At 38.2% G+C, this 23329-nt stretch overlaps 2 protein-coding genes across 4 annotated transcripts in view; one reads left to right on the forward strand and one right to left on the reverse strand.

Annotated features, from left to right (window-relative positions):
* Positions 1-963: 963 nt before the first annotated feature.
* The window catches only part of mcph1 (microcephalin 1), a 36696-nt gene continuing 14330 nt past the window's right edge, over positions 964-23329 (reverse strand). For 2 of the 3 annotated variants that reach the window (XM_034100253.2, XM_034100251.2), the window contains 2 exons: positions 1493-1730; positions 964-1406 (listed from right to left, as the gene is read on the reverse strand). In XM_034100253.2, the coding sequence (XP_033956144.1) occupies positions 1354-1406; positions 1493-1730 (291 nt within the window). In that variant the 3' untranslated portion in view covers positions 964-1353. The remainder of the gene's footprint in view (positions 1407-1492; positions 1731-23329) is intronic. The other variant, XM_034100252.2, reaches the window with a different exon arrangement.
* angpt2a (angiopoietin 2a) lies at positions 5758-17223 on the forward strand. Its single transcript, XM_034100270.2, has 9 exons — positions 5758-6266; positions 10031-10186; positions 11233-11354; positions 11436-11674; positions 11970-12097; positions 12440-12541; positions 12946-13112; positions 14321-14451; positions 15940-17223. The coding sequence occupies exons 1-9, from the start codon at positions 5997-5999 to the stop codon at positions 16110-16112; spliced, it is 1488 nt and encodes a 495-aa protein (XP_033956161.1). The 5' UTR covers positions 5758-5996; the 3' UTR covers positions 16113-17223.

The raw sequence follows: 23329 nt of genomic DNA on the forward strand, positions 1-23329 counted from the left end.
ATGCAGGAGTCATTATACACATGTACGCATACATTCATGTTATGTCATATTCATACATGTTATATTTGATATCATTTTATTTTATGTTCATACTCTCGTTTTACTTGTGGGATCTTTTTCTTCAGTTTGTTATGCATATTCAATCAGCCGTGTATAATTGAGCCCTAGATTTAAGATTTCCATTGCGAAGGACTCCTATGTAATTGTTGAACATGTGAAAAATAATAGAATTCAAACGTCAACATTTAAATGTTTTATTCTAAACTTTGAAAAAGTATTGAATCTGACACATATCACTTAGTAATGATTGCAGAAGGCGGGTAGATAGCAGAGGGTGTTGTTCTGTATAGATCAGTCATATTGTGCTGACCTGCAATAATTACTGGGCTTGCCCAGATAAAGTAGCTCCAAAAGTGTAATGTAAAGACAAAGGGGTAAGTTATTGATTTAGATAAAACATGTATTCATTATTAACTATTCAAACCACTCTATATGTCCTGGAGTTTGCCTAAACTATAAGCCGATTGAAAATATTTCTGCTTAAATTAGATTCATAACTTCTGTCAATCTAAAACTGCTTATTTAATATATGTAAGTATTTCTAAATCCCCTAAAGCACTTCAACTTGCCTCTGGTCTGAATGGTGCAGTCTAAACAACCTTAACAAACTTGCTTCACCTTATTCTTTATGACCTTAACATGCACATGCATGTCCATGATACTTGTGAATCACTGAAATAGTGAAAGCAAGTGTATAGTAACTAGATATTCTCAGGTAAGAGTCTGGTACCTATGTATTGAGCACGTTTTTTACTTTCCATCTGCTGCTTCCACATGACTGACAAGTGTGAGTCTACAGTGAGACAGCAGCTTGTTCATTTGTTGCCTGTCACCAGACACAGTTACATTTATCTTGTTACATTTCAGATTTGAACCTAAAAACTAATCATGATAATCCACATTTTGATAAAGAATTTATTAAGACACAAACATGTTACAGGGATGTTATGTTATAAGACTGTTAAACTGGGTCAGCAAGTATTTTAGAATCACATTGTTAAGAATGAAAAACAATATCAGTAGTGGTTACTACTTTATAAAAAAAGGAAAATAATGAAGGATTGATGTCGGTGCAGTTTTCGATGCTTCACAGTATCTTGAAGGGTTGATATTCCTCAGAGGTAACAGGTTTCCATGGTAACCTAACCAGTGAATAAAATGGTATAAAAGCTGAATATTGAGAGGACCTGGCCCTTGAACACAAGCAGGCAAGAGCACTGTAAGGTAGAAACTGTGGGCATTTGACCAGGCACTGTCTAACATTAAAAGCACTCAAAATAAACTTCACAGCTTTCACTCCAAGTCGTAGTTATCGTATGACAGCCGCTTCAAATGCATGATACTATCTGAAATAAAATCACAAACAAATGAGAGGAACAATTAATAGCAGCAGAATATAGTCATTTAGCATGTTACACAGAAATGATCTTACCCAGCACCCACTGCTCTGACAGGACCCTGCTTCCCTCTGGTTTCCTGCCGCTGTACTTCCCGATGCAGATGCCCGCCTGCCGCACAGTTTTGCACACCGTCCCTCCACAGAGCTCGATCAGCTCCTCCAGACTCTGGGTGGGTGGCTGCGAGTGCTGGGACACAAACATGGCGGGCTGGTCCTGGAACAGATCCTGCTGGTGCTCCCCGGCCGACAGGTGCCTCTGGAGACGACAGATCTGGGAAAAGAAATGTAAAAATGTACCCATTTGTTCACGTTTAGATTAAACCACCTGTCAGGGGGAGCTGGGTATTTACACCTGTGTGTTTCCTGCTGTGACATGTCCACATGTCTTCAGTGAAAGTAAGAATTTATTCTCAGGACAAATTCATCTACCCTGACTTTATGAAGTAGCAGTTGTGTGATGGCACACAACAATGGAAGCATACATTATAAATTGTAAACCATCAACTAAAATGCAATGTAAGGTGTATTTGCCTGCTTTCAATTTAAGAAATAAACATCATCATATAGTAATACTTGTTCTGCATGTAAATACAAGTTATGTCAAAATAGTTCACCAATGTTACGAGGTAGATTGTTATGGGAAACAATCTCTAAAAGTTGTTCTCCTGCACAAAAGTTACTTGGGAAAACGAAATCTGTTTATTTATGCAAGAAGGCTGCACTGCTGGAGTTCTATTGGGAGTACACTCTCCAAAAGAATATCACTTTATCAGTCAACTGTGTCATGCACCTGAACATCCTGGGGATTGGAAACTTAAACTGAGAAATGTTGACCTTCGACTTTTACTGGAACACAGCGTTGGAGAGCATTAAGAGTTAGATCAACATCCGGCTAATTGTCCTCCAAACTCTTCTAAACAAGATTGTTCTGAAACATTGTTGGATTTCTGCCATACTTCCCCCTGTATTCATTGAGTTCAAGAAACTTTCCTCTCTTATCGTTTGAATGGATCAATGTTTTCTCTAATAAACATTCAAATAAAGCTAACCATGACATCTACCTGTATGCTGTCCTTGTCCTTGATGAACAAATAAATTAAATATTGACTGAAGCCAGAAAAAACTAATTTAAAAGTCATACAGTCACAAGTTTGAAACTGTGATTCGATCATAGGGTTCAATACTGAGAGTGGCCTGAAGGTGGCTGCTAGAGATACAGCAGAGGATGTAAGCATTTGGCTTTGAGGCACATAAAAAAACTAGCACAACTGAAAGGCTTAATGTATCATTACATCTAATTCAAATAGCATATTGTGTTGGTATGTGTTATTGCTGGACTTACAACAGTTTGTTAGAGTACAATAACATTAAATAACTTCAAACCAACTATTCAGCAGTATTATAATTGCACTTAAACTTTCAAAGTAGCCTCAGATTTTTAAATTTAAATAATTTAAGAATCACAGTGACTAAGACAACTCATTGCTAACTGTTCAACTCTGAGTGGAAATATTGTGATCTACCATGACAACTCATGTGCTCGATTTCATTTCCTTCGCTCACATTCTTCATGTAGCATTACCAACTGTGTCTGACTAAATGAGGGCATGTGAATCTCTTTGAGGTTGTGTTTCTTTTTGGGTTTGCTGAGTGATGCTCTGAGCTCTCACTGCAGCCCGCTCGCTATCCAGCAAGGGTCAGCTGCTAAACTGAAGGGAACAATCTGCTCTATTCTGAAGCTGAATGCCAGGAAACCAGCTTTAAGGCTTTTAGTCTTTTGTCAATGTTCACACAAGTTTCACTTTACGCCAAGTAATCAGAGATTGGTCAAAAGTTCAGAGACGGGGTCAAGTTAAGATTAACCCACATAGTGTGCTTTTAAGATAATGATTGAAAAGTATATGTAAGGTTTATTATGTGAGAAAGAGGCTTTAAGAATGAGGAGAAACAGTCCAACACAAACATGTTACAAGAGCTAATCAGAAAGTACATATACAGTAAATGAATAAACACAAAACTAAGCCTCTAAAAATCAATGAGGATATATTTCTATGTACAGAAAATGTTGTCAAGCATTTACTGAAGTGCATATATCCACGCAGACATGGACACGGGTCTCTTATTCAGGGTCAAACTAATTGTCATGCCTACTAACTTTTAACATCAGTCTGGATTTTCCTACATTTCATATCTAGTATAATACTGCTTAAAGATACATTATTCATGACTCACATCTGTATTAAGTATTAGTCTGTGAACTTGCTGAAGCCTGTTGTTGCATTTCTCAGTACCAGAGCGCTGGATTTTTCCAATCTCTAGAGGACGGGTCATAGAGATGCCAGTTGTAGTAAGCTTTCTCTGGTAAACACTGTACATTGCATTGTAAAGTGCCAGCTAAAGAATAATTGGTTTTTCAGATGGGAAATTCCACCACCTCCTGACAATTCAATCGATATATTTGCAGCCTCTAAAGACTAACTTTTCTCTTTGTTGTGCAAGAAAGGCAGAGGGCTTGTACAGATTTGTAACAAATGAAGCAAGGCAAGAATTTCTCTCATCATAAGAAAATACAACGTGTGCTCCCATTGTCTGCTCGTAGTACAACAGCATGTTTAGTGTCGTGTTTATCACCGTTGCCACTGAAGTTTGGGTGATCCGCCTGAACACCTGAAAAAGTCAATGTTTTTGGAATGATGACAAGTTCTTCCTCTTTGGTAATATGCCTTAAATATGTCACATTTCTCTTATACAGTAGCTATTATATCAGCCTAATTCCTACAATTCTGTTTCTGCGTTTCTATCCGACTGCAGAGGGAAGATCAAAGGCTTTCCTGATACAAAATGAAAAATGGTGCATTTGAGACTGAAATGCTGTAATGCCAAGGTAAATGATTATTCAGTAGACGATAGCAAAGAGTGAAACCCCTGAATCAGTAGGAGATTGTCTTTGATGGAGACACATTCCTGCAGTAGAGGACACAACATCCTCCTATGGCAATGTCTTTCCTGCTCCACACACCTGCACTCTGTTCCCCACTGAGGCATGAGAGCACTCTGAGCTAAATATTCCAATTAGAGGAAAAGACATAAACCTTACATTTGTGCCTCAAAAAAAGTAATCATAAAAAACATTTTGATATAGCTGTATCAATATCTGTTCATAAAAATCTAGTTTTCTAAAACATAACCGAGGGGCGTCTCGTTTAAAGAACAGTTTTTGTTCAAGCCACTGAATAACAACTTGGTAAAACAAGCATTTCAGGCATGTTTTTCCAAAAGAATGACTGAAAGATACTCTGGTTATCAACATCAGAGCTTGCCAAAAACCACTGCCTTCAATAAGTCTGGAAAACCTCCAATCTTTTCTAGGAATCTCTAGTTATAAGTCTGATGAATTACAGTATTAACAGTCACACACACCTACAATATACAGTGAAATAGTTTCCCTGCGTGAAGTCCCTTTTTGTTGTGCTATTTTTAAGCTGGTGTAGACATGAATGTTTGGGACAGGATACAGAAAACACCCACGACATGCCCACATATGAAAAGCTGAGAGTTCCAATTTGACTAAGTCGACCACACTTTAAACAAATGCATTTTCTTGTTAGAGAAAAAATAACTTTCTCATAGATTTGCTGTTCTAAAGGGTCACAAGCAGATAATGCCTCATTATACTTGTGACTCAGACGAGATCATCGGAATCCACCCTAAAGCGGATGAAAAAACAACAGCAACTATTTTGTGGTCAGCGGTCAACAAGTTGCATCTGTAGTTTGTACTGATATGAGACTTTATAGAACCTGAAGGAATATCTGTTTTATAACATTTTGAACTTGGAAAATAAAAAAGACATAAAAGCGTTTCAAAATGGAAAAATCTTCTTCCAGAAAAAGGAAAAATAAGTAGATTTGGCTTAAAACATTGATAAAGCATACAGACAAGTTAAGAATCCGCGGAATGAGTGATTTCTTCCTTTGGATCCTCCATTCACATTTGCAAGTGTGTTTGTCCCCGGGAAACAATTCTGAATGAATGGGATGAACTCTGTTACTATCACAGAGCATGCTGAAGGTGCACAGCTGCATCCTGAGTAGCTGTTCAACTGAAGCAGACAAAAACATGTGTGTTGTAGAGGATATAGTGGAAGGTGTGTAGTTTTGTGCATCTGCTCCTCTGTGATGTGAAGTGAGTGCGTACTGAAAGGAATCCCCACTTCACTGCTCCTCAGTGACTAGGGGGGGGGGGCGAGTGGTTTTGGACTCTCAGCTAATCAGAGGGGCCAGTAGTAGCTCAAACAAGTGGCTGGGGGCTGATGCAAAGCGAGCACATGCAGTCTGCCACCAGTAACCTAAAGGGAATGACACGCTACATCTAATTCTTGATGGCTTTTTGATCCTCCTCCCACTGAGAGGTAATAAAAGGAATCTGCAGACCCTCGGAGGATTGTTTACCCTTGGATGCCGCTGGAGAAAGACATCCAGTCATTGAGAGAGGATTAAGAACAAGCTAAAGACCAGACTTAGCACCTAACTCTATTATGAAGATGCTGAATGTGGACTTACTAGTTTTAAGTTTCTGCCTTGGTCTGGGGACAGGATACAGTGATGCGGATAAAAGACAATATCAGATTCAAAACGGGCCGTGCAGCTACACCTTTCTGCTGCCAGAGCAGGAGAACTGCCAGACTCAGAGCAGCAGCTACTTCTATCCAGATCAGAAGGATGGACCCGTGGACGACGAGGACTCAGCTCAGAGGCTGGAACAACTGGAGAACATCATGGAGAACAACACACAGTGGCTGCTTAAGGTAGTGTCAAACCACAATGTGACAGGGATACATGAGACTGTGACTGCCTGGGTACAGTTACTGAGAGAGAGTCATAGATAGAAAACTAGGTGAATGATTGAAAACAGTTTACAAGGTGAAGACTGAGTGGACACAGCCTGGCCATAAAAAAAAGACTACCAAGAAAGGCCAGGCTGTATTAACAGAGGTTGAGACCGACACTAGTTACTTCTGTGATTATTAGTAAGATTTTTGTTTTTCTTAAATAAATCAATATGTATCCTGAGTTTCATCTCCCAGAACCTCGGAAAATGTAATATCCATGCTGCCTTGCACTGAGAGAAACAAGTTTTGTGGTGAATGAGTGATTACACTTTTAAATTGTATAGCTGCACACATGAATTGTTACTTAATGTTTTGTATACTGTATTCAATATGATTGATGATATTTGCATATTGTTGTCTATTAATTTCTTATCATCAATTCATTTAAATGCCTTTCTGAATTGGAAATATAAGTTTCTTATCCGACATGCCAACTTGAATTGAATTGATCGTTTCAGAGGAAAAGAGGATTTTTAGGTTTCCAAGACCATTATGATGTACAAGAGGGAAACATGTGCTAAAGACGTACCCTTCCTCTACCACAGGTGTCACTGGTGACAATTATCTCCCTTTCCAATTATCCAGAAAGGAGAAAAAAATAGGAAGCATTCTAAAGAAAATTAAACACTTAGTATTGAGCATGAGGAAAATGTGCATTAAATGTTGACCACAAGTTTTCCACTAGAATATAATGTTATATATTTCAACAGGTAGCGCATTACTATTTTTGACATCCAAAAAGAGTTTCAACAGAAACTTGTTTTTCTAAATCATTTGTTTTAAATGAATTAAATCACAACTTATTTTGGTTTAAGGCAATGGGCAGATTACCCAGGCTCACAATTCACTACCACAGGTTCCAAACAACATGAGTAACGTTGAACCAATACCAGAACATGTTTGAGTGATTCAATGGCAGCATTTAACACAACTGATGACAAAATCATCGTAAAATAAGCATTTTAATCAATTTACCATTTTTATGTAGTGTTTTATGTAACTCGTAAAAAACAAAATGTAATAAAAGGCCATATTTCAGTTTTTCAAAAGGTCTTTCTTATTCTTTAGGAATGTAGACTGAACTAGAAGTGGTGTAAACAGAGCGTTTAGAGTGCTGAGTGTCTGTGAAACACTTCCTTTAGTGTTAAAGGACACACTCGGGTTTGATGATTGACAAAGACTGGATGCAGGTGTCCACACAAGGGATGCATACTTCCCTTTCAGTTTGCTGAGCAAATAATTGCGAGAGAGAAAGAAGTGAACGGCCTCTTGTCTCGCTCCTTTTCTTCTCCCTCTTTCTATTACTGATGAGACCTAAACAAGCGGAGCCAGACAGCACAAGATCACAGCTGGATGGATCACACAAACCCTGTCTTGTAACATTAAACAAGCTCTGATCTGTTCAGCAGGAATAAGAGCTGCCTCACAAATCAAAGCCCGCCAGACACGTGAACGTTTTACAAAGTCCGACAGCGCAGCGGACAAATTGACAGGTTACATATTTCTTACACACAAAGAAGCATTACTGATTAATCATGACGCTTCTATTGCTGTGTCAGCGCACCACATTAATGTGCACATGAAGATAAATATAGGAGAGGAGATCCCAGCTAAGGTGGGATGGTTAAAGTTTCACCACACAGATGTTCTTTACTAATATTAACTTGATTATTTGCCCTAAAAAACAAATGGGATTTGTAACTAGCAACATATAAAACAGATTCTTACTAGTAAATATTATGCATCTTTTCAACTTTAAACCTTTTATCCTGTACAATTCCCTCACGACCAAACACAAAACATAACCCTCCCGCAAAACTAATCAGGCCAGCAAAATAATCTGTTCAGCCCAAACTCTCCCCTCTGAACAGCACTTTCAGCGATCAGAAAGCCACTCTGTTCAAGCAGAACCCGTCTAACCCCAGTTACTGCCATCAGGTGTTAGAAAATCCCACTGGCCTGTTTTTTCCCTCTGTGATCATCACCCTGAATGAATGAAAATAGGCCAACACGGTTCTTGTCAACAGCAGTTCCAACAGTCCGACTTTAGGTATGTTTGTGAGTGTTTTTAAAGGTGCATTGTTTGTTTGATGTTAAGTCCTTTCAAACGAAAATGACTTTTGCTTTGTAACAACCAAAAACATTTTTCTAAACAATTTCTGAATTAAAAATTTGGAAGTCTTTGTTTTTGTTCAAGTCTATCAGAAGTGAATATGGCCTTAATAAGTTCAGCGACCCAGAACAAATGGCTAAAAGGATGATTTAATCACTAACCGAGACAAGCTGTTAGATGTGTCGGAGAAAGCTACATTTCTTTGACAGCTAAACAATACAAATACATTCTGTAGCAGCTGAAAGCTTGCTACATTGAATGCAACCTTAATTCATTAAAAAATTATATATGGGAGTTTCAAAATAATAAAAGTGTAACTTTGATTATAAGTTCCATAGGGTAAAATGTTGTCAAAGGTGTCAGCTCTCCATGACCCCTTCATGGGAATAGCTAGGTAAAGAAAAAGAGCGATTGATAACTTGATTTACTCACAGTGCCTCACTCAGGTTATAAACCTCTTTTACGGTTGCTTGATTGATGGAATGGTTAAAGGTAAATGAGTGTAAATTACCTGATAAACAAGTTATCGTCATCTTTTCAGAGGAATATGCTTTGTATTTGCTATCATTTTACGTTTGCACATGCATCTACAAATTGATGCATTAACAACAAATGTAAATGAGAAACCATGGACAATTCCATCAGGCCAGATTTACGTCTCAAAAATAATCACCAAATTTGTCATTTCCTAATTTCTTAGTTCCTATTTACAGTGCGCCAGCTGATGACAGCTGAAGAAAACAATGTGTTGAGGAACAGACATTCCTACTGACGCCTTTGAGGCACGGGAGTAAACAACTGATTAGATCCTTGACGGTCGATGGGACATCCTGCCTGCATTTCAAATGACAGCCTTCCACCTACAACATCCTTTTGTGTCTCCACGAACATAAACAAACCTGACGTCACGAAAGGAAGACAAACAAAATTAGCACTAATTGCAGATGTCCTTGCTATTTTCCACAATACAAATAATAATAAAAGTGGCTGTTTAAGGTTGCTGACTGATGAGTAAATACTGAGTGATAATGCAAACTTACTGTAGATGAGAAAGATACTCAACTGACGCTGGTTTCCGGCGGTAAACTCATGTCATACCCTTGCAAAGGATGTAACTCCTCATTTAACACTTCTATCCTGTTTACGAGTCGCGTGACCTGATTGCCTCTCAAGAGCACCATGCAGGAAATAACTTAATGATTGGTCTTGGTCTAAAAATGGCAATACTGTAAGGTAGCTAAGAACAAATCCTGTAAAGATGAAACGTTGACCTTTCCCACCCTGAGGGCATCCATGCTCATTGTATTATTGCTATGATCAACAAGTGTCATACGGACAGGGTTAAGTCAGAGAAGGTCTTATCTGGACAGATTAATAAACCCCCTCAAATCATTTCATTGATTTAAAAGAAATACAATCCACCTAACCAACGATAAGAAAATCATATGGTTTCATTTGAAGAATACATTTCTACACTATTTAAAATAAAAAACAAAATAATATGTAATACAGGATTGGCCATGCACAATAATTCACTTTTTCAAATTGTCTTTTTTCTGTGCTGCAGCTGGAGAACTACATACAGGATAATATGAAGCAGGACATTGTTCAAATCCAACAGACTGCTGTACAAAACCACACAGCGACGATGATTGAAATCGGAACAAACCTGCTGAGTCAAACCGCAGAGCAAACAAGGAAACTGTCCAACGTGGAGGCACAGGTAAGCCCCAACTTCCTGCTACTTTTAACATACAACAGCACACAACACTAAAAAGTGCAAACATGATACCTTAGCAACAGAACAACTTCTCAACAATATAACATGCTAAAGAAAATGTGGTGCAAGTCCTTTTTTTGGCATACATGATACAATTTTATGATCAAGTAAATCTATTTATTTCACGTCAAAGGTACAAACCTACGTGTGATCTGCAATACCTTGCTTTGAAAACGATAAAAAAAATAAGCACAGGGAAAAACAAGAATGAATGCGTCAGTTTATTATTGTGGCTACACGTCAATGACCTTATGTGAGCCAACTGTACAGCATTTCCTGTTATTAGCACACTAGTATTCCCACAGAAAGGGTCTATCAGTTTGTCACAATCACACATCCGTCTGTTCAAAGGCATCAACAGCTCCACTGCAGACACATAGCTGCGATCCCTGTAAACAACCTGCTTTTTGCTGAGTTCAGTTCCTCCGAAGTGGGAAATTAGAGGCAAGGTCCCCAACCCCAGAGTTTAGTTCAATACATCTGTCCGTGAAAATACGTAGTTTTTAACGTTTCCCTTGTTCAGGTATGTCTGCTGTATTGGAACTCGGTCGTTCTTTCCTGTCACATTTTTTCAAATGGCTGTTTGTTCACTTTTTAAGTGCGAACCAAGCATTTGTTGAAGACAGAACTTGGTGTCCAAAAGGATTATTGATAAAATGCCTGTTGACAGACAAACCTTTTTAGGTTGTGGTGAAGGTTTTTTATACACCTTCTTGTATGTTTCATGTCTTTCACTTTTCTAAATTGCTACAAGTCATGTTATAATTTTCATACTATTTTCAACACAATATGGAGAAATGTCAGATACATCTGTATCATTTTTGAAGTATTGTAGGATCTTGAGCACTTCTTTAAGTTGATGAGAACTACATAATCTTATACTTTCCTTTTATATTTAAAGATCTACTGATTGACGAACAAACAATTTCACAAGGTGTCTCTTAGAGACTGCCCGGCTAAACAGCTCTACCTTTTTATTTGATTATTAGGTAATTCAACAAACAACTCGACTTGAACGGCAACTTCTTGAAAATTCCTTGTCAACCAACAAGCTGGAAAAACAACTAATTGTCCAAACAAATGATATCAGCAAGATAAATGACAAAAGCAGGTGAGGACATCAGATAATTCAATGGTCTCTAACAGTTATGGGCTCAGCTTGATGCTCAACGTGTTGCCTGCTTCTCCTCAGATTTCTGGAGAAAAAGGTGGATGAGATGGAGGAGCAGAGGCAGGTGGAGCTGAAGACGCTTCGAGATGAAAAAGAGCAACTTCAGACTCTAATACTGAGGCAGACAGCCATCATAGGCCAGTTGGAGCAGCAGCTGCTCAAAGTGTCCCCTAACAACACTGCACTGCAGCTCCAGCAGCAGGAGCTACTAGACACCGTCAACAACCTCATTCACACCATCGCTGCCGGCTCGTCTCGAGGTGAGTCCAAACCTCAGGTCATCATAACCTGTTGGATGCACTCTTAAATGTGTGTTTGTAGAACACATCCATACTTGGGAACCGCCTATACATAGAGTCTGCTGTAAATCAATATGACACTGTTATCGCGCTGTGAACTTCACAAAGGCAGGCTATCTATCTTTAATTACCGCATGATTTCCTGTTAAAGCAGTAACAATGGAGCAATGAAACTGACCTATATTCTCAGTAAATTTGACCTCATCAAAGGAGGATAGTTAGATTCTGTACAATTTTGTGTTTATTTCTTCTGCAGAGAGCAAAACTGTCATGATGCAGGACACTCCTACAACGTTCATGGACTGTGCTGCTGTGTTCAAGTCAGGGAACACCCAGAGTGGAGTATACACTCTCACTCTACCCAACACTACAATAGAGGTTAAGGTAAAGTAAGCCTGAACGACTGAGCCGGACTATGACCCACCCACATTTACACAACCCAGTGAATAAAGCCCTTGGCTTAGTGGACTGTATTGTGTTTGAAGGCGGGAAAGTTAAATTAAAAATGTTCTCAGACTGTCATTAATGATGTGCATGCTTGAGCTGAAACTGTGATCTCCTTAGAAACGTTTCAGAGAATAAGACATTTCACTTTCCAACCTCACATTTGTTTTGCCCAAGCTCAAATAGGGTGGCAATGACTAATTAAAAATGAGCATGTATTCTTTACAGAGCATTTATGTTGAATTAATAATTGCAGCAACTCTTTTTTGCTTGTGTGTGAAGGCTTTCTGTGACATGGAGACAGAAGGAGGTGGGTGGACAGTACTACAAAAACGCTTTGATGGCCATGTTGACTTCCACCGTACGTGGCAAGAGTACAAAAAGGTAAAAGCTATCAAGAAGAAATATAACCTAGGCTACGGTTTTCATTCCAATTGCAAAACAATACAGAGAGCAGATTTGGTTTTGGCTTTTCACTGGAAGAGTCTTAAAAGCCTCTGGATTCTACTCTGTTAGAGGAAATAACTGCCTGCACCAAATGGAAGATAAAAGTGCCAAAAAGAGTCTCAAGTCCCCGATAAGCAATCATTGCAGAAAAATACTTTCATGCCATCTCATTTATTCTTACCACAATTCAAGCTAATTTGAACTGGCATACTTTTTTTTAAGTATCTCATTTTGAATGTGAAATTGACTGTTTGCTGTTTTGTTAATAGAGAAAGTGACCCACAAGCCTCTCCTGCAGGAGTTCAACACGGTATGATTACATTTATTGTATGTCTTTTCAGGGGTTTGGAGAACCTTCAGGTGAATTCTGGTTAGGAAATGAATTTGTCTCCAGAATGACAACTCAACAGTCCTACAAACTGAGGATCCAGCTGAGTGACTGGGAAGGAAACTCAGAATTCTCACAATATGATCAGTTTTCTCTCGACAGTGAAGCACAAAATTACAGGTACGTTGTACTGACTACACAGAATCTTGTGTGTTATTTGCTTGGTAAAAAAACTATTGAACAAGTAATTGAGGACAAAAATGCCCATCAGCATATGAGTGTCTCTTTTAACAGTGCTTTTGAAGTCTACTAAAGCACAGCCTCAAAGCCTTGCAATTATAATAATAACCAAATGAATAAATGTCATTGAAAACATACTCCTAGTTGAAAAAATAAAAGCATCTCTGAAGCACTCAGTATCCCACTGTTATTGATATATATTCTATACATAAATATCTTCCTAAAGCTATAAGCAAATTGGCTGCAATTATCTTTTGATACAACATTTTCTATGCTTCCGTTTCAACCCTTCTGGGTTTTTTAAGCAATTAAATGAATGGAATAATGAGGGAAATGTCTAAATATCTGGCTAATTCTCTATAAGTGTTTCTCTGACGGTGAAAATGAGACAGAGTTAATGTTCAGGCTGAACGTGCTCGTGGTGATTTTGTACGGAATAAGCTCTGGTTGTTAACTCCTAGCTAGTATTTCACAACTGTGTATGATACAGTCCAAAGGAAAACAGAGCCCTCTGGACTGACATATTTACCTCCTAAAACCATCTTCTTCCCTGATACTAATGCACTGGCACCAGCCCAAAGAAAATGCAATAAAACTGCTCGGTGAAAAATAGGAAATACATAAAATGTCTTGTTTCACACATTTAGTCTGCACATCTTGGCAATAACAGAACCCTCTCAAGTATTTTCTTTTCCAAACCAAAGCTGATTTCAGGAGTGGAATGGATACTTCCTTTCAATTTGACAAACAGACCTTGAAATAATCCGATTCAACACAGCTCTTTCTTGTCTAAAGTCCACTTGACTATGACCAATTTGGTCTCCAGTTAGTTGGCTCAGTAACTCCAAATCATTTCTACAAGGACGATGCTGCACAAATAGCATAACGCAGAAACGTTGGTTAAAAGATTAAAAATAGCTAAAATTATTAAATCAACAAGCTGGTTGTAATAAAAAGCAGAAATGTTAACACAAATAAAGTAAGATGAAACTTTAATGCCAATAGCAAACACTTAAATCCTAATGCCAAACCCCATTTGAGATCTGGTACAAGCTATGGCCGAGGAACAGTTGGACGTTGCCTTTTGAGGAATGGCAATCACGGACTTCCTCCTCCTCTTCCTTCATTTTTCCTTTCCCATTCTACAGGATACACCTTAAAGGCTTCAGTGGAACGGCAGGCAAAATAAGCAGCATCGGGCAGCCAGGAAGTGATTTCAGTACAAAGGATGCGGACAACGACAAATGTGTTTGCAAGTGTTCACAACTGACAACAGGGGGTAAGAAACACATTTTCTTTGTAAACAACTTCTGCTTATTAATTCTTGTTCACCAGGAAATATCATAGTCACGTCGATTTTGTGAGGGCACTTGTTTTCAAAAAACTCCAACCCACCCAAATATTGCCACTTCCCCCCCAAAAATCTTCAAGGGCATTTTAAGGGCTCCGTACTTTTGTGGCCAGGTCAAAGAGCACAATTAGCTCGGAGTTAATCACTGATCAACTCATTGGGGAATTCAGCCCCTACAATGGCTGACATTAATAGCCTGGGAAAAGAGCTTTTCCCTCTCTCCTCGTAGCTTAAAGGTCCTACTCCATTCCCTTGAAAGTGACTTCGCTGCCAGAAGTTAGTGTCCCTAACAGGGTCTGCCAAGTGAGCATGGAAGCATGAAAACCCTTTCTTCCCATGAGGGGTCTCTTACGGAGGACTCCATATGCACATTATGCTCAATCGTGACAGAGCGGCACTGACCCAGTAAGAAACAAAAGCTAAATCTGCCATTACAAATATAAATCTGCCTGTTTTGAATTAGCACACAATTAAATGAATGTGGTACATCCGTTTAAAACCAAATTATGTAAAACCATATCGCACGCCTTAGTTTTGACTAAAAAATGTAGTTTTCAGTTTTCTTGAACAATGTTACACGAGCTACTCCCATTAACTACTATGACTGGTTAGCTATAACTGCTTACATTTTTTTTTTTTTTTAATCCTGATTCTTCAACATATCATCTCCTGGGAGATAAACCGCTAAGGGGTGTCTGTCCACAATAAATGAAAATCTCTATGACAGCATCTCTACATAAGAGCAGTAGCAATTTTACTGTCCAATTAGATGCAGCCGAATGTGAAATGTCTGCCTTGACACCATGACAAATACTGCCAGTGTACTGTGTGTAATGCCACAGTTTACAAGTAGCTTCTACAGTTTGTGTGATGCCATAACATGTAATACGCTATAGAAAAGCCACGCAACCGCTATTATAGCTTGACAAATGTAATTTGATGCTTATTTGTTCTCTATTTGGCGTAGATGTTACAGTTTAACAGCCAATATTCAGGATTAACAGGAGTGCAGGCAGTCTCAAAATGGCAGTTTACAAACCCTGCAATCTGTATATGAATATATATATAGACAAATCTAAATTGCTCTGAATTGCTGTGTGCTGTTAAACTCTCATTCACTGCTTTCTAAATTCAAAAACACATTTTGAAGTGTATAAATGCACCTACAGCCACCACAACATTACTTAAAGATGGGTAGCTACGTATTAGAATATTTCAATGTGTTCAATCTCTTTTTTCAGTGGTTATGAGACAGTATAATAAACCAACAGCTTATGGCCCACTCAAATTGCCTTTTCTTAAAACAGATTTCCATATCAGACCTTAGAAAGACAGAGAACTCCCTTCCTATTTTACAGAGTTGCATGCAACACCGTCTTTGAGGAAATAACGTTGAGATGTGTTTGAATGTTCTAGGTTGGTGGTTTGATGCCTGTGGTCCGTCCAATTTGAATGGGATGTATTACCAGCAGGGCCAGAACTCAAACCGCTTCAATGGAATCAAATGGTACTACTGGAAAGGCTCGGGCTACTCACTGAAGTCCACTGCCATGATGATCCGACCAGCAGACTTTACAGGCTCCCTTTGAACTGACACAGGTGGATCGAACTGGGAGGGAAATTCTGCCCGACAACAGCAATAAAAACCAAAAATAAACATTCTCAAGGGAACCAAAGCACTTCATGAACACATTTTTACATACTTTTGGAAAGACATATTTGTGCATATTTATGTGTTTGAAAATTTGAATCCAATGGGTCGTTGCAAGTTGTGAAAAATGTTGTAAAATATGGGCTGTCAAAATGACAAAAATATATAGTGAAATTACTTTTGTCTGTGATCTATATAGAGAACTATACGTTTAGTAATTACCATAGACTGTACATATAAAGGTAATTACACTGTGTAATAAAAGCTCTAACCACAAAGAAGAGGCCATAGTAAAAATGTGACATTAATTTATCGTATGTTCTATCAATCTAAAAGATTTTATTATAGTTTAAGCACCCATTTAAATAGGTTTTTAATAGCTACCTATCATTGTTTAAAAAAAAGAGACTATGGTACAACAAGCAGATAAACAACTTGCTCAAAGTGATTGTTATGTTTCTGTTAAATGCCTAAAATGTAAATGAAAATGTCAAAATGTTTCTTAAAACAACATTGTTTTTCTACTGAGAATGTATGTACATTGGTTGTTTAATTTATATGTAGATGTATTATTTAACATTATGATAGAGATTTGTTACACATCTTAATGTTAGTTAGTTAACAATTGTATTGTACAGGAACTCTTTTAATCTAACTAAGAGTTAGAACCTTCCCACTGCTCATACATGATGTGTTTTTCAAGTGTTTTATTAATGTATTTTTTATTTGTATTTATGTAATGTTTCTACTGAAGCAAAAAGAAACATGAATGGGAAAGTTGTGCTTGAAACAGAATTTCTCACCAGTAAACACTGCCTTTAGATTTCTTTGAGGGGTTGATATTAATACCCGCTTATATATAAAGTAACACAAGTTAAATATTAAACAAGGCAGAGAGCCTGAGAGGTAATCTAAAATCCTCCTCAGCATTGGTCCTGTTCTACACTTTAAAAACAACCCTTATGCATTGATCCCAATTTCACCAACCATTTCACCAACAATTTCAGCAATGTTTAATCATGTCGAGTACAAAATAAAATGTCTAAATGCTCAAAATGTTTGTTTGTTTGTAGCCTTTATTTATCCAGGTAAAAAATCCCATTGAGATCAACGATCTCTTTTACAAGGGAGACCTGCCGCACATTGTTACACATGTAACAGAAAACAAAAAGGACACATACAACATAATGGCAGGGGTACAATTTACAAACTTATTCACAAAGACAGGTACCAGGAGTATCAAATATAATATCATCAAGCTGTGCTTTAAAATTAAGATTAAGATTAAGATGAACTTTTATTAATCCCTCGTGGGGAAATTGTAAAATGATGCAGGGGAACCAAAATTCTCATTTTCAAAATGTTTTGCAGAGTGTTCCAAGCTAGAGGAGCTGCGCACATAAAAGCTTTAGTGCCTAAAACAGTTCTAGCACTCGGTACATGTAATAAACACATCCTGGGATCTTAGGCAATACTTGTGACTCTCTGTGATATCAGTGAGCAGATGTAAGGTGGTAGTTTAGCCAGCATGGCTTTGTATATGAACATGTACCAATGACTGAGTCTCCAAACAGTAAGTGATGGCAGACTTGCCCTGCAGGGTACAGTGGTGAGTAAGTGCTTTACAGTTTGTAACAAATCTCTGCGCACTGTGATAGGCGGCATCTTACTTGATCAGGTAATGGGCAGGTGCATTCATATATATATCAAATCACCATAGTCCAGCACAGGTAAAAAAGTCACAGAGACTAGCATTTTCCTGGCCTCAAGCGAGAAACAGGACTTGTTCCTGAAAAAGAAACCTAGCTTCACCCTCAGCTTTCTAAGCAGATTATTGTCCTGACATTTTAAAGAGAAACAATCATCAAGCCAGATGGCAAGGTTTTTATAACAGGCAACCACTTCAAGTACTTTTCCTTGCGTAGTAACAATATCCAAAGTGGTCTCCGGTGTCTTTTTGGCTTTTGAAAAGAGCATTACTTTAGTTTTATCCACATTTAAAAGAAGCTTAAGCTCAGAGACCTGCGTCTGAATAATATTAAAAACAGCCTGTAATTTAACACCAGCCTCCTTAATGGAGGGACCTGCACAATACATCACAGTATCATCAGCATAAAAATGTAAAGTTGCTTCATCCACATTTTGACCTAAACTGTTGATATAGATATAGAATAAAAGTGGAACTAAAACATAAATGTTTAACCACTCAGAAGACAGCCCATCAAATTGAACACATTGGGACCTTTCAGAGAGGTAGTTCACAAACCACCCCACTGCATGGCTGGATATACCAATACTGGCCAGCCTCTGCTTCAAGATATGATGATAGACGGTATCGAAAGCTTTGGAAAGATCAATAAACAGAGCTGCACAACTCTGCTTTTTGTCTAAGATATTAGCAATATCATTCACCACTTTCATTGTCGCAGTCATGGTGCTACTGCTATGTCCCCCGCACCATCTCCCCCGTCTCCTGATAAGGATGTGTGTGTACAAAACGCAACAAACTCTTACTGATATGTGATGGGTCCAGGCTCAAGGGCGTATGGCACTCTCAACTCTTTCCAGGACATGCCGGGGCCCTGCCTGACTATAGCTTTGCCGATATCTGTGTTGATAGGTAATAGATTAAGAGCGGTGAATCATCTTAGATACAGGAAGCGCTCAAACGTTTGTGTGAGTTTATCTAATTTAGCAGTGATTCCATGTCAGCCACAGCTTGTTACAAAAAACCTGACTGATAGTGTGTTTAACAAACTTAAACTAGCTTTATTAAATGTCAGGTCTTTGGCAGGAAAAACATTTTTAATCAATGATTTTATCACTGAGCACAATCTCGATTTTATGTTTTTAACAGAAACTTGGATTGAACAAAATAACAGTGCAGCTGTTCTTATCGAATCAACCCCTCCCAACTTTAGTTTTATGAGTCAGGAAAGAATGCATAAGAAAGGGGGTGGAGTTGCTATTCTGTTCAATGATTCCCTTCAATGCAGGAAGACATCGTATGGAAACTTTGATTCTTTTGAATATGTGGCCCTTCAGCTGAAATGCTCCTCTCGAGCTCTGTTCCTAAATATCTATAGACCACCCAAATACTGTGCAAGCTTTTTTGATGACTTGACTGAACTGCTGTCTCTAGTGTGTATTGACTTTGACCGTCTAGTCATTGTTGGTGATTTTAACATCCATGTTGACAACCCCCAGGACAGAGGGGCAAAAGAACTGTTTTGTGTTCTTGATAGCTCTGGACTGACTCAGCATGTGACGGAGCCCACGCACAATAAGGGGCACACTGGACTTAATTATCTCAAAGGGTCTGAATATCTCTGAGGTTGTGGTGACTGATGTTGCACTCTCTGACCATTCCTGTGTTTTCTTTGAGAGCTCTATTTCTGTTCACAAAAATGTTCAAAAAGAGGTAACCACAAAGCGATATTTAACTGAAAATACTAGGGAAATGTTTACTCAGAATTTTTCTTCCACACTTGCCCCTGCTAACATCTCAGTAAATGAGCTAGTAGATCATTTTAATTCAAAAATTAAAAATGTTATAAATGCCATTGCTCCAACTAAGGTAAAGGAAGTGACTGGGAAGAAAATATCTCCATGGAGAAAGGCCATGACCGTGAAAACAGAAAAAAGAGAATGTCGAAAAGCTGAACGCAGGTGGCGAAAAACAAATCTCCAGGTTCACTTTGAAATCTATAAAGAGAGACTTAGCCTTTATAATTTGGAATTGAAAAAACGCACGACAATCGTTCTTCTCTGACATCATTACCAAAAACAAAAACAACGCACGTGCCTTGTTTGCTACCGTCGACAGACTAACTAACCCCCCAGTGTCAGTAGCCTCTGAATTTCTATCCACCAGGGCGTGCAATGATTTTGCCTCCTTTTTCACTGACAACATTCAGAAAATCAGACAAGCAGTCAGTGCCTCTGCATCAGGAACAGCAAATGTGTTGTCTCTGTGTCCACTTAACATCAATTCAGACATCATGACACAATTCCATCAGATTAATGATAAAAACCTAGAGGACATTATACAACTTCTGAAATCCTCCTCCTGCTGCCTTGATATTATTCCAACAGGATTTTTCAAAGATGTTTTGCGGTATAAAAACAGTTTTATCCCAGCAGCTATTGCACACATTAACACATCATAGGAGCGTCACACAGATGCCTATTTTTATTTATTTATTTAATTTTGAATTTTGAATGTCCATGTTTGTACTAGTGTTTTCCTTCTTAAAATGTTTTTTAAATATTTTTGAGATTTGGTTGAGCAGGGTATACTTGTACTTTTACTAGGCCTTTATTAGAGATGTGTCTGTTGTTTGTGTTTGTTTTTAGTGTCAGGATGGAACCCTTGTATTTTTCTCTGCAAACAGAATCTACCTACGGGTACAAATAAATAACCTGAACCTGAACCTGAACCTGCCTTGCATGGCCTCAGAACTACTTCATATAGTAAACAAATCTCTTCACTCAGGTGTTTTTCCACAGGCCCTGAAAACTGCAGTCATTAAACCGCTCTTAAAAAAGAATAATCTAGATGCTTCAGTAATGAACAATTACAGGCCCATATCAAACCTCCCATTTCTAGGTAAGATCATTGAAAAAGTGGTTTTTCAACAGTTGAGTAATTTCTTGCATTTAAATAACTGTTTCGATTTGAACAACAAAATAAGTTACCATAGCTATGCGGATGACACACAAATCTACGTAACAATTTCACCAGGAGACTATGCTCCAATTCAAACACTGAGTAAGTGCATTGAACAAATCAATGACTGGATGTGTCAGAACTTTCTCCAATTAAACAAAGATAAAACTGAGGTAATGGTTTTTGGAGCAAAGTCAGAATGTATAAAAGTTAGCGCTGAGCTTCTGTCTGCAATGTTCAAAACAACAGATAAAGCCAGAAATCTAGGTGTAGTCATGGACTCTGACCTGAGTTTCAACAGTCACATTAAAACAGTTACTAAATCAGCCTACTATCACCTAAAGAATATATCTAGGATTAAAAGACTAATGTCACAGCAGGATTTGGAAAAACTTGTCCATGCTTTTATCTTCAGTAGACTCGACTACTGCAATGGTGTCTTCACAGGTCTCACTAAAGAATCTATTAGAAAGCTGCAGCTGATTCAGAACGCCACTGCTCGAGTCCTCACTAACACTAAGAAAGTGGATCACATCACTCCTGTTCTGAAGTCTTTACACTGGCTTCCTGTGTGTCAAAGATTAGATTTCAAAATACTGCTGCTGGTTTATAAAGCACTGAATGGTCTAGGCCCAAAATACATTTCTGACCTCCTGCTAAATTATGAACCATCCAGATCTCTCAGACTGGTCAGCTTTCTGTCCCCAGAGTCAGAACTAAACATGGTAAAGCAGCGTTCAGTTATTATGCTGCAGATATCTGGAACAAACTCCCAGAAACCTGCAGGTCCGCTGCAACTCTGACTACTTTTAAATCCAGGCTGAAGACTTTTCTTTTTGTCGCTGCTTTTAATTGAACTATTCATATCTTAGACTGCACTGTAACTTTTATCCATGTATTTTTTCTTTTAATGTTTTAAATTTAAACTTAATTAATTTCTCCATGACATTTATGAGAGGGACTGCTCGAAAGTAGGATATTTGGGATATCCATCGTAGCCAGGGTTTACGATCAGTTTTTAGGTGAGTTGTACTGAGGAACAAGTATCACAGCACCGACGGGTGAAAAATAGTGTTTTGGTAACACGGGGTGTTCAGGTAACACTTAAAGACTTTGTTATGGAACGCAAAGCAGAGTAGGGGGCTAGTACACCCTCCTGAGGGTCAGATTGTGGATGTCATGCGAGCATAACATGGTGAAAACAATCAGTCTAAATTAACAATCGGGACGGAAATGTTCGGATTTCCAAAGGGAGGTTCTGTGAATAAATAAAAAATCAAGAACCGAAATAATTGAACTATTCATATCTTAGACTGCACTGTAACTTTTATCTTTTAATGTTTATTTTATTAGCTTTTCTTTTTAATGACTGATTTTAAATGCCATTTTCTTAATGTCTTTTAATTTTTGTTTTTCTTTTAATGTTTCTTTTATTATCTTTTACTGTTTTTAAATGCCTTTATCTGAATGTCTTTCATTTTTGTAAAGCACCTTGAATTGCCTGGTGCTGAAAGGTGCTATATAAATAAACGTGCCTTGCCATGCCTTCTGAAACCTGACTGATGTTTACATAGTAGGTCATTGTTACTTAAAAACACCTTTACCTGCTCACTCACTAGGCTTTCAAGAACCTTGGCCAGAACTGACAATTTAGAGATGGGTCTATAATTATTTAATAAAGTAGCCTCCCCACTTTTTAGTAGAGGAAGGACATAAGCGGACTTCCATATTTTTGGAATTGTGTTTGTGCTGAGGGAGAGGTTAAAAAGATAAGTAAGAGGTGGTGCAATAAAATCTGCAGCTATCTTTAAAAAGAAAGGTTCTAAGTTGTCCGGACCAGCCGTTTTTTTAAGGATCTAACTTGGTTAAGGCTTCATGAACGACTTCAATAGAAAAAGGAGAAAAACTGAAAGGGTTTTCCAAACCACATTTTCCAGAGTCACAGACTGTGGTGTTCAAATCAAACAGAGAGCCACAGGACACAAAATGCTCATTAAAACAATTTAACATAGTGGCCCTGTCCGATATAGTGCCAGATGCTGTGGTAAGGCAAGGAGGTAGCTCATTACGGATTTCACCGGTGGATAACGATTTTATGGCTTTCCAAAAATGTTCAGGATTATTCAGGTTCTTTGTGGTAACTGACAGATAATACTTAGACTTAGCACTTTTGATTTGTGATGTGAAGCTATTTCTTAGCTGCCTAAAATGAAGCCATTCTACCTCCAAGCCTAATTTCCTAGCATTTGCCCAGGCCTTGTTTCTCTCATGTAGGAGACTAGACAATTCAGCAGAAAACCAAGGATTATCTCGTCCCTTCACTCCAAAGTTACGCAGGGATTTTATGCATGTCAATCAATAATTTCCATAAAACCAAGATAGAAATAAGACCATGCAGTTTCAACATCATCACACAGATCGATTTTTCCCCAATCAAACCCAAACAGATCATGTACAAAACCCTGCTCCACAAAAAATGTTGTGTC

This window comes from Pseudochaenichthys georgianus, chromosome 15 (assembly GCF_902827115.2).
Source record: "Pseudochaenichthys georgianus chromosome 15, fPseGeo1.2, whole genome shotgun sequence".
Classification (NCBI taxonomy): Eukaryota; Metazoa; Chordata; class Actinopteri; order Perciformes; family Channichthyidae; genus Pseudochaenichthys; species Pseudochaenichthys georgianus.